The 12,930-nt window shown below is 37.4% G+C and overlaps 1 protein-coding gene across 1 annotated transcript in view; it reads right to left on the bottom strand.

The window, feature by feature from the left end:
• LOC150080136 (cell adhesion molecule Dscam1-like) overlaps nt 1-12,930 on the bottom strand; it is a 1,047,872-nt gene that overhangs the window by 375,686 nt on the left and 659,256 nt on the right. The window contains 1 exon segment of the mRNA XM_090381929.1: nt 2,040-2,195. Coding sequence (XP_090238055.1) covers nt 2,040-2,195 — 156 coding nt within the window.

Genomic DNA, 12,930 nt, shown 5'->3' with positions numbered 1-12,930 from the left:
CCTTCCAACTCTTGTAGCTCCTCTGTTGTTAGCACACACCCATGAGCATCAATAAGATCCTCCACTTTCTCTTCGCTAACCTCCAGACCCATTGAATGAAATATCCTGCATCTTGTTTTCCAGGCTTCTGCTCATTCCAATAGAAGCAGTGCAAGAATCACTTTGACCTCTGCCAGTGGCTACTGTTAATCTATTAGTCCTTGTTAATCTCCAGACCCATTGATTTACCAAGAGTGACAATATCATTTGTCAAAACACCATCATCTTCAAATCCATCAATGTTATGGATAATTAAAGGCCAGATGTTTTCGAGGCTGAATTTAAGCACCTAGTGGAAACGTCATTCCAAGAACTTACAATTAGCCTCACACGATCCAGCATGTTGAACTTCAACCTCCAAAAATTGAGGGTGACAGTATTTTCACCAGAGGTCACTGCAAAGCAACTTGCAAACATTTTCGTGGTGTAGACTTGAAGTTTGCAATCACTTGTGGTCCATTGGTTGAAGAAAAGGAGTGGTGTTGGGTGGCAAAAATTTGTCAAATTGTGCATCAAGAGATTAAACAAGGTTGGAATCATAGCCAGGTGCATTATCTAGCATGAGCAGTGCCTTCACAGGAAGCTTATTTTTCTCAAGATAACTCTTCACTGAAGTTCAGAAAACTTCAAGCTCCCATTCATTCACTGAAGACATATCCTGTAACCCAGGCCTTCTTGTTACTGTGCCAAATCACTCCCAGCATGCCTTTGTAGACCTTTTGTTGTTTAGATACTCTGGGGGCATTAGAGTGATACACAAGCAAAGGCTTCCTTCAGCTTAAAATCTCAAGAGGCATTGGCACTCAACAGGAGAGTGAGCCTATCTTTCATAGGCTTATGCCCAGTTTAACTAGCTTCATCCTTAGTGTTGTAAGTTCTCCTGAGAATTCCCTTCCAGAAGAGGCCAGTTTCGTGAATGTTAAAAACCTGCTGGGGAAGATAACCTTCCTGATCAACAAACTCTTGGAATTCAATTTTAAAGGTCTCAGCTGCTTTTTTATCAGCACTGGATGCCTCCCCATGCCTTTCAAGTCTTTTAATATTCACCCTTTTTTGAAGGCCTCAAACCAGCCTCTGCTGGCTTTAAAGTCTTCAAAGCACACAGCACTATCACTTGTTGATGGATGGAGCTTTAAGTTTCAGATTGTCATAGATTGTCATAGATCTGAAACAATCATACAATTGATGTTCAGCACACCACCTGTTTAACAATAACATTGTTGAACTTGGAACAATAAAAAAGATGTTAACTGGTTGAGAACAATTGTATGAGTGACGTTCTGTGCACCACGTGTCTGAAAATTTTCACCCGTGTATCGTTCCATCTATATTGAAAAGCCATTGGTACCTGCAAATATCATCGGTCCTTAAAATAAACAATCGTATGGAAGGTATATCAGTTCCTGAGAATATTGGATGTCGAAGGCCCCACTGTATAATAAATAAAATATAAGATAAAAAATTGTGATGAACCACTGCCTAAAAAAATTTACTTTAAATTAGTGTATGAAAAAAGTGGTTTATATTATGACAACTTTAATTACAATTTTTCTCCTATTCATGTAAAAAATCACACTTGCATGCACCACTTTACAGGTAAGGAGAATTTTATGACAGATCACAGTTGATGTGTGCACTGACTGCCCATGTAATGGCCTGCAGTTGCTGAAAATTTCTCACTGCCTAGAGCAGTAAGAAACAGTTTTATGCAGTCTTGTGTTTAATCCTAAATAAATTTTTATTGCATATGTATAGGGCAGGATGAGGGGAGGCACAAAGCATACAATATTGATCATAATGTTCAGCATGCCTTAAATTCAAGATGAAAAGCACTTTAATTATACTAGTTGAAGATTAATATAATAAAATTAAACATAATTATATGAGGCTATCATGGACAAATATATAATTAAACTGATCTCCTAAAAGAAAAATTATTACCTGAAATTCTATTTATAGTAACGGTTGACTAAAATTACAAATTAATAAATTTTTTTTACCATCTTCAAGTGTCGTACAAAAGATAGGATCACTGCGTACACCAAATCCTTTCTGTGTATAAGCCATAACTAAAATAGTATAATTTGTATACTTGTGGAGATTAGTAAGTTTAGTTTCTTGTTCACTAACAGTCTTTTCTTCATATTCTTCATCTCCTAAAATAAATCAATTATTTAATTTTATTTGGCAGAATTAAATATTCAGGTTACAATAATTTAGTTAAAAGAATTAAGAAATATATCAAGCTGTGATAATTATGAAACTATTCATAGAATAAATATTGGTACACTGTGTGCAATGCATGAATTTGCATTCAGGAATTGCCCATCTAGTAGTAAGTTTTGGAATTAAAAATTTAAATTAGTAAATGCGCACTGTCCATACCTTATATCAATAGAAACTTCAGTGTAAGGGATCTTCAATTGACTATCCTGTGTATATATATATTGGTAATGTGTTGGTTAGCAAATAAGCACAGAAATTATTGTCAATGGGTGAAACCTTAGTTCATCTTCTTCTCAAACTGAGCTCAGTTGGCTTTCAAAAATGGTAAACATAATTTTGAGTAATAATGCTTATACAGATTGGTAAAGATAATTTTTTTTAATCTTTTATTAGTATATTTTGCTATAAAAGATGGAATCACAAAAGCTAAATGATACCCATAATTCAAAGCATAACAACATGGTTACTGGATGTGTGATGTTAAAACAATACAAAGCAATTTTAAAGCAGTACGGAAATCTAAGAATGAGTATGAAGTTAAAAGAAAGCAGAAGAGTGAATTTGCCACATAAACCACCATCATGAAGAATAATTTAAAAAATTTATAATAAATTTGAGATGTATGGTATTGTGCAAGATAAGATGTTGTTGTTGTTTATTTGGTTTTTAGGAGCATTAGCAACTAAGGCCATATTGCTCCGGGATATGCGGTGATCATTCGCTGACCTTTCTGCATCCTCCGTATTTGGTGGTGACCCCGGTCTAATCAAGAAGCGTGTGCTACGCATGGCTGCTCCTTCCCACCTGGCTACGGAGGCGCCTGCAAGATAAGAGCTTGAAGATCTTTGCCACTCATAATGGATATCATATGGTATTGTGGTGATTTCTATGATCACCACAAAAATCTGTAAGGCTTCTGAGACTAGATCAGCAAAGCAAGTATATAATGCTTCCTCAAAAGAGCTTTTTTTTTTGGTAGTTGTTGGCGCCTCGGCTTCCGTGGCCATAATGCACCTCCCAAGGTTTCTGCAGTACTTTGATCCAAGCCCAAGGCGGGATTCGAACCCACAACCTTTGGGTTACCAGGCAGGCACTTTACCCACCTGGCTAGCCTGGTCGGCTCCTCAAAAGAGCTAAATGGAAATCTTATTTGCCAAGAATGATACACAGTATGAATATAATCCTGATCACTGATTTGGGTTTCATGAATAGTTTAAAGTGACAATGAACAAAGATGACAATGAACAAAGATTTTTGGACAAGACTGTTTGGTCAGTTGAGACAATGTTCATGCTCAATGGTACAATGAACTGATATAATATTGTTTATTGGTTCTCTGATAACATTAGCCAACATGATTTTTACCTCCAAGAAGTTAAATACTTTTTTTAATCAATTTTTATGCATATTTTAAAAATCACCATGATAGTTTCATATCACATCACACCACAGTTATTAAATATAGAGGGAGTTACATTTTACCAAAATATGCCAATTTTGCATAATCTAGCCAGTAATGTATGACATACTGATTTATTTTAACAGATATATGCTAATTCTCTTAATTTTAGCAATTGATTCTGGCCTTGGTTTTCTTGTGATAAACATAATCAGACCTACCTATGGTTCTTAGGTTCAAATTCTGATGCAACAATTTACAATTTGAAGAGAGCACACTTAGTGTTTTTGGTGAGGATTTTTGAAGCTGTGATAAGATTTTCCAAGTATTAACTGATTGTGACATGTTCTCAGGGTTGTAAATCTATTCTCCAAACATAAACTGTCCCTCGAGAGCAGGAGGGTGTGGCCCGCAACCCTTGAGGTAGGTAAAGTTTTTGAAATATTTTGCTATGGAGGACAGTATGTATTTTTACAAAGACATTATTGACCTTCTGAAAGAACGAGGTGTCATGCATAAATCAGATGAATGGCATTTATTCATAGATGCCTCAAAATTAAGTTTAAAGTCAGTTTTTCTTCATAATGGCAACTAATTTCCATCCGTTCTTGTGTTTCATTCAGTTGGACTTAAAGTCATGAAAGCATGTCTAAGGTTCTACATGCTTTAAAATACCAGGATTATGGTTGGAACATATGCAGTGATCTTAAGGTCATTGGTTTTCAGGGAGTTTCCCAAAATATTGTTGTTTTTTGTGTTTGTGGGACAGCCATGTGACAGAAGAACATTATGTTGTGCAACATTGGGACAAGCAGGATGAGTTCCTACCAGGGCAATGTAATGTAAAATATATTCCTTTAATGAAATCAAGGTTCTCCTTCCACCCCTGCACATCAAACTTAGAGTGATGAAAAATTTCGTGAAGGGACTAGATAAAGAAGGTAACAGATCTGCACACTTGAGAAGTGTGTTTCCTAATTAAACATATGCCAAACTTAAGGAAGGAATTTTCACAGGACCTCAAATTAGGAAACTCCTGAAAAACGATGTGTTTGAAAACCCTGTTAAAGGAGGTTGAATTAGCAGTTTGGCAATCATTTAAGGCAGTAGCACATGGTTTTTTGGGTAATAAGGAAGAAGAAAACTATAAAATGTTGGTGTATAATTTACTCGAATGCTACAAAAACATGGGCTGTCAAATGTCATTGAAAATTCATTTTCTTCATTCCCATCTCAAATTTTTCCCCAAAAATCTGGGAGATGTTAGTGATGAACAAGGGGAGTGGTTTCATCACAATATTTCCATGATGGAAAAGTTGCACCAAGTGTATAATGCTTAAAAAAGGTTGCTGGGATCCTATAATGATGGGGGGGGATTACTGCTGGTTCCTGGTGAGGGATAGTAAGCAGAAATACAAGAGAAAATCCTTTAGTAGTAACATTTTTAAGGAAAATTACAGGTATTCTGATTACATATTATTGAAATATAACTATTTTGCTATGATTTATGACATTTTTTCTTAAGTTAAATGAGTTATAGAGAACATATAATATTTTTTTATGTATTACAACTTGAATTATATGTATATATCCCTTTATTTTACCATTAAACATAGGTACATCTTTTGATGTAGATGTGATAGAGACTTTTTATTGTGATTTTTGAAATCAGCACATTTATTTCCTCCATATTTTCATTGCGGAGGTATGACAAAAAATATTTTTTGTTGGCTAGTGTAATCCAAACATTCATGTACAGAAGATAATGAATTTACCAGGTATTACAGTCTGGTAAGTTGTCTCAGCTAACAGAATTGAAGAACTGTATTTTTTGAAGTTGCCAGCATACTTCCACTTGCTTAATGTATCCACTGTGCATACTATTTCTGAGCTTTAAGGAGGTGGGGATGAAGCAGTTTATTGTCAACAAGATGAAATATCTTGACAATTATTTCACAATCTGGTGGATAGGCTGACTACGAAGTATTAGCATTAGTAGAGGCGTTTGATGCAAGAAAGCAAGCTTATGCAGCATCAGCCAAAAAAAAAAAAAAAATAAATAAATAAAAAATAACCACTTCCACTTCACCCCTCTGTTCATTCAAAATACCTGTCCAGCTGAGCCTTAAACTTATTTAGGCCATCAACTTCCACGACAAGGGATGGAAGTCTGTTCCACCAACCAACCACCAAATTTCCGCACGTCTATCCTAGATCTGTCTTTCCTCAATTTGAATTTATGCCCTCTCAGGTGATTATTCTGAGCAAGGGAAAGAATCCCATCAGCATTGAGCATGCTCAAACCATTCAAGCCTTTATACACCTCTATCATATCACCTCGCTGGTGCCTAGTCTCCAGACACTGTAATTTGCAAAACTTAAGCCTTTCTTCGTAAGAGCACCCCTTTGTTCCATTCACCAATCTTGTTGCCCTTCTCTGTACTCGTTCCAGCATCTTTACATCTTTATTGAAATGAGGCCTCTAGGCCTGTATACAGTACTCTAGGTGTGGCCTGACAATTGCCTTATACAAGGGAATAATCACCTCCTTATCCCTGCTAGAAAAATTCGTTATATATCATTGACAATACACCATGAGCTACTCTTCCAGCCCATCTGCACTACTCAGAGAACTTCATATCTGCCTGCACAACCACCCCCAGGTCCCTTTCATTCTCTACCACTGTCAGTGTAGTACCACAGAGTTGATATGTTGCTCTGGGGTTGCTGTTTCCCATATGTAGTAGTTTACATTTGTCAATGTTAAACTTCATTTGCCACCTCTCAGCCCATCTGCTCAACCTTTCCATATCCTTTTGCAGTAGCATAGTGTCAGTAGTGTCCTTGACAACCCTGCCAACTTTCGTATCTTCTGCAAACTTGGACATTAAGCTTGATATAACATCATCAATATCATTTATAAATACAGAAAACAATAATGGACCCAACACTGAAACCTGAGAGACTCCACTAATAACATTACTCCACGATGAGCAGTGTCCGTTGATTACAACTCTCTGTCTTCTCCCCCTCAACCACCCCTTTATCCATAGCAGTAATTTGCCTCCAATGCCACACTGTTCCAATTTGTGCAGCAGTCTTCCATGTGCAACAGTATCAAAAGCCTTTCTAAGATCCAAGTATATAATATCAAAGTTATTCCCTGCATCCAGTTCTTTTGTGACTGCATCATAGTATCCAATCAAATTGGTCAGGCAAGACTTCCCCTTAATAAAACCATGCTGTGTCTGAGCTATAACTGAAGTCTTGTCTAGATGATCCTGCAGTGCTTCTTTAACCAGTGCCTCCATTAATTTTCCAGGAACAGAAGTTAAACTAACAGGTCTATAATTACTTGTGTCACCTTTGATCCTCCTTTGTGAATTGGGGTCACATTTGCACATCTCCAGTCTATGGGTACCTCCCCTGAGTCCAAGGTAGCTCTCATAATTATGGCTAAGGGTTTGGTTACTTCCTTTGCTGCCTCCTTTAATATAACTGGATAGATCCCATCCACCCTAGGTGGCTTTCTTGTGTTTATCTTCAACAATTTCTCCTCCACTTTACTCTCAGTTATAACAAGATTCTCTAGCTTACTGCCAGAGTTGAATATGCCTCTGGCATTCCCCTTGCTGAATAACTCCTCGTGTGTGAATGTCGATGCAAAATATTCATTTATTTTGTTAGCTACCTGAGCAGGATCATCAACAGTTGAACCATTGATATCAAGTGGACCAATCTGATTCATCCCCTTCCTTCTAGAATTTACATAAATAAAGAACTCCTTGCTGTTTTTCTTTGCATCCCTTGCCAAAGATTTCTCGTAATCTGCTTAGCCTGCCTAACCTCCTTTGTAGCTTGGTTACAGATCAACTTATATCTATCATAGGCTTCTGTGTCACATGTTAATTTATATGTATCCCATGCATTTTTCTTCTCTGCCATATGTCTCATTAGTTCACCTGACATCCATTTAGGGCTGAACCTTGAACAATATTTCTTAGTTGGTATGTAAAGCCTAGTAGCTTCCAAGATAAGTTCTTTGAATGCTTCCCATTTTGAGTTTTCTGTTGGTAACACCATCAGTTAGTCCCACTGTATAGAATTTAAATACTGTCTCAGACCATTGTAGTCGCCTTTACGAAAGCAATAACCCTTCCCTTTACCTATAATGGTAGTTACCTCTTTGAGTAAATCCCACTTCAGCACACTGTGATCCCTGCCACCTAGTGGTTCATTTATCTGCAGATTCTTAATGCATGAAGAATCACTACTGATAATCAAATCAAGAGTATTGCTCCCTCCATTGCCTCCCAAACATGCTGATTTAGAAAACAATCATCCAATAAATCCACAAAAGCCTTGCTAGTGTGTGAGTGAGCAGCCCCCAAATTCCAGTCAATATCTGGGAAATTAAAATCTCCCATTATAAGACTCTCTCATTTACTGGCCCACTCTATTTCCCTGTACAGTTTCTTATTATACTCATCAGAGTCATGAGGCCTATAGCACACTCTTACTCTCAATTTTGATCTCCCAATGCTTATGTCACACCAAACTGACTCGACACTGCACTGTCCAGCGATGTCGACTGGCTTCACTTCCTTGGATTTTATGTATTTCTTAACTAATAGCATAACCCCTCCTCCCTTCCTATCCTGTCTATCCTTTCTGTAGACATTGTACTCCCCAAATTCCAGTTCTGCATTCCTAATATCTGTGTGACAACACGTCTCTGAAATCCCAACAATATCTGCCTTTGATGTTTTGAGCAATACCTCAAATTCATCAAATTTATTTACTAAACTCCTAGCATTGGTATACATGCAAGTATAGATGCACCTGTTCTTTTTCTTAGCTACCCTAACACAACCCATGTGTTTACTTGTATCCCAATGATTCCCAGCAGTTTCTGAAATATCCTGCATCTTATTATCCAGGCTGCTGCTCATTCCAATAGAAGCAGTGCAAGAATTACTTTCACCTCTGCCAGTGGCTACTGTTAATCTATTAATCCTTGTATCCCCCATCAATTTAGCAGTTTTCTGACCCACCTAACACTGCCTCGATGGCATCAGCAAATATTCTTGTACCCTTTCTATTTAAGTGTATCCGATCCCTGTAGAAGCAGTCTCTCTTGTTAACAATTACAGACCAGGTTGAAAAAAATTCTACTCCTTGAGCCTTGCACAATCTTTCCAGGGCCGAATTGATCGACAGGGCTCTCATCATATACTCCCTCCTATCGTGTGTGGGCAGAATTGCAGACACTTTCAAATTCAACCCTAATTCACGGCTTTTTTTCAACAGTGACCTGTACTTGTTAAGTAATTCCGCTGGTCTCCTACTCTTAAGTATCAACGATGCAATGTATTGTAGAAAAGCAGCCACACTTAAACAATAATTAAAGGTTGAAATTACATGAGTGTGTGAAGCTATTCCAGTAATTACATTCAAGAACATTTCTCATTCAGTTCTTCACCACTGTGAACAGTGACTAAAAGAAAATGATGGACAATTTTATCATCTGTGCTAGTTCATCATGTGGAACAAAGAACTTTCTTCTGTACACCCAATAATAACAGTTTCTGAGGTGAGGTATGCAATTAATTTTATTTATAAAAAAAGATGCATATCTTTCTATCTGTATTATTGATAATTTACATTCCCACATTAGGAATTTATGAATGCTAGCATGAAATATTATGGTGTGAGATAGCTGGAAACAAAGGGAAAAATGAAGTGCATTACAAACCAGCAAAAATAGTATAATAATATAGAGACTGAGAAGAATATGACAAGAGTCTCTATATACACATCAAATGGGATGAACAAGTGTGAATGCCTTCTTAAGAATGATTCAATTTTCCCCATATTGACTTGAGCAAGTGGAAGGAGAACTCCTGATGGGGAACAAAATTTTAAACACCAACAAAAACATGTTATGGAAAGTACTGGGACAAAATTCTAGACCTGATCATTACCTGTGAACCAGTTAGCATCGTAGCACTGATAGTACAGGAATCCTTAGCAGGAAATGATTACAGTGTTCTAAGTTGCATAATGAAGAAATTAGTTGCAGCTGAAAAAGGTACGGCATGAACTGTCAAATGCATGGATTTAAATTTCAGGAAAGGGAGACTATGAGTTCAAGATTCTATATAATCTCTATTAAGCGGACAGGAAGAGGGAAATTATAGAATAACTATAAATCAGAAGAGGGAATACCATTGGAAGAGAGAAATTATAGAATAACTATAAATCAGAAGAATAACTATCAATCAGAAGTATTATAGAATAACTATAGTTCAGAAGCAATGAAAGCACCATAGTTGAAGCTCTTTATAGCAGTCCTCTTTTAAATGTCCCAGCATGTTATAATGAGCTACATGGCAGGTCCAGGCCAATTTCCCATAAACTAATGCTATTTTACATTTGTTATAACAACCTTGAAAGACAAACAAATTGGTTAGGCCACATCTTAAGTACTGAACACACAAGTTTGGAAGCCTCATTTTAAGAAGGACATGGATCTTTTGGAACCGGTGCAGAGAAGAGCAACAAGATTAGTGAGGAGAACAAAAAGTTTTTGTTGCCCTCACTAATCCAGGAAAGCACACCTTTCCTGCCAATTGCAGACAAAATTAAGATTTTACAAGCTGCAGATAAAATGTGTGTTCTAGAACTGACATTTCTAAACAATTCAGCATCCCAAAGGGTATGCTGTTCGCCATTTCAAAAGACAGAAAAAAGACTGCAAACTTAAGGAAATCTGCAGCATCAGATAGGAATAGATAGAGCACAGAAGGAGAAGTATCTGGATCTTGAAAAAGGTATTCTTGGACTGGCTAATGGTGATGCATGCAAAAAAATATCCCTATTGAGAGAAATCTTTTAAAAATTAAGGCTGAATCATTTGTGCTTCATATGAATACTAAAAATTTCAAGTTTTCTGGTGGATGACTCCAGAAATTTAAGACTTATCATGGACTGTCTTTCAAAAATGTGTGTGACAAAAGCACAGCCACCAACACTAAAGCTATAAAGGAATATGGTTGATGAAAAAAGTGATAGCCAACTGCTTCAAACATGCTGGATTTCACACCTTGAATGATGCAATGAATGAAGCTTCACATGCTTCTTCTTCTATTAATTGCAAAGAATACTCTGATAATAGCAAAGGAATTTTTGAGAATGTGTGTCATCGCCTAAAGTTAGAGGGAAATACTTTGAAGACTATGCCAAAGTGGATGCATACATTGTATGTTTCAGGGATATGCACAAAAGAAGAGTAACTCATTGCAGATGTAATGGAATATGAAATTTGTAGTGAAGATGAAGAATTAGAACTAAACATACTTTGCCATTGAAACATACATTTTCACAGATTATTTTAAAGTCTGAAAGGAATTCCCCTGTCTATATTTAGGCCATGTACATACATAATTATATATATACATACATAATTACTGTATATATGTGCATGAGTACATATATAATTTGCAAATTAATCTTACAATGCCTGACAATCAATGCAAAATATATAATCATCACTTATTTGTTTAATACTGTTCACATATTCTGAATTAGATTATACCTTTAATTTGATCATTCAATATATGAGAGCTTGAAGGACAGGGTGGATGCCCTCGAAGAAACTAAATTGAGGGGCCCATCAAGCTCTCAGCTGCCCACATCAACGCCAGAGCTTGCACTTGGGCATCGCGTGACACAGAGACAACCCCCAAGGCAGAATGCGCTGGTCCCGAAGGAACTAGTAGTTGTTGGTGACTCTATTGTCAGGGAAACGGGGAACATGCTTTGTAAAAAAGATAGGTGGAACAGGACCAGGGTATGTCTGCCAGGGGCAAAGGTTGATGACGTTGTAGAGCGAATATCATCTTTTAAGGGCACAAAAGGTGATATAGTTGTACACGTTGGCACTAATAATATTAAGAGTAGGAGACCAGCAGAATTACTTAACAAGTACAGGTCACTGTTGAACAAAAGCCGAGAATTAGGGTTGAATTTGAAAGTGTCTGCAATTCTGCCCAGACACGATAGGAGGGAGTATATGATGAGAGCCTTGTCGATCAATTCGGCCCTGGAAAGATTGTGCAAGGCTCAAGGGGTAGAATTTTTTTCAGCCTGGACTGTACTTGTTAACAGGAGAGATTGCTTCTACAGGGATGGGATACACTTAAATAGAAAGGGTGCAAGAATATTTGCTGATGCTATTGAGGCAGTGTTAGGTGGGTCGGAAAACTGCTAGCTTGGGGGGGAGACAAAGACCAATAGATTGACAGTAGCCACTGGCAGAGGTGAAAGAGATTCTTGCACTGCTTCTATTAGAATGAGCAGAAGCCTGAAAAACAAGATGCATGGTATTTCAGAGACTGCTGGGAGCCATTGCGGTACAAATAAACACATGGGTTGTGTTAGGGTAGCTAAGAATAGAAACAGGTGCAGGTATACTTGCCTGTACACCAATGCTAGGAGTTTAGTAAATAAATTTGATGAATTTGAGGTATTGCTCAAAACATCAAAGGCAGATATTGTTGGGATATCAGAGACGTGGTGTCACACAGATATAAGGGATGCAGAACTGCAATTTGGGGAGTACAAAGTCTACAGAAAGGATAGACAGGATAGGAAGGGGGGAGGGGTTATGCTATTAGTTAAGATACACATAAAAACCAAGGAAGTGAAGCCAGTCGACATCGCTGGACAGTGCAGTGTTGAGTCAGTTTGGTGTGACATAAGCATTGGGAGATCAAAATTGAGAGTAGGAGTGTGCTATAGGCCTAATGACTCTGATGAGTATAATAAGGAACTGTACAGGGAAATAGAGTGGGCCAGTAAATCAGAGAGTCTTATAATGGGAGATTTTAATTTCCCAGATATTGACTGGAATTTGGGGGCTGGTTACTCACACACTAGCAGGGCTTTTGTGGATTTATTGGATGATTGTTTTCTACATCAGCATGTTCAGGAGGCAATTAGAGGGAGTAATACTCTTGATTTGATTATCAGCAGTGATTCTTCATGCATTAAGAATCTGCAGATAAATGAACCACTAGGTGGCAGTGATCACAGTGTGCTGAAGTGGGATTTACTGAAAGAGGTAACTACCATTAGGGGTAAAGGGAAGGGTTATTGCTTCCGTAAAGGCGACTACGATGGACTGAGACAGTATTTAAATTCTATACAGTGGGACCAACTGATGATGTTACCAACAGCAAATTCAAAATGGGAAGCATTCAAAG

The sequence above is a fragment of the Mastigoproctus giganteus genome, chromosome 9 (genome assembly GCF_048544385.1).
Source record: "Mastigoproctus giganteus isolate SK-2022 chromosome 9, ASM4854438v1, whole genome shotgun sequence".
Classification (NCBI taxonomy): domain Eukaryota; kingdom Metazoa; phylum Arthropoda; class Arachnida; order Uropygi; family Thelyphonidae; genus Mastigoproctus; species Mastigoproctus giganteus.
Note: the sequence above shows the minus strand (reverse complement) of the source record. Positions and strands in the feature narration are given on the sequence as shown.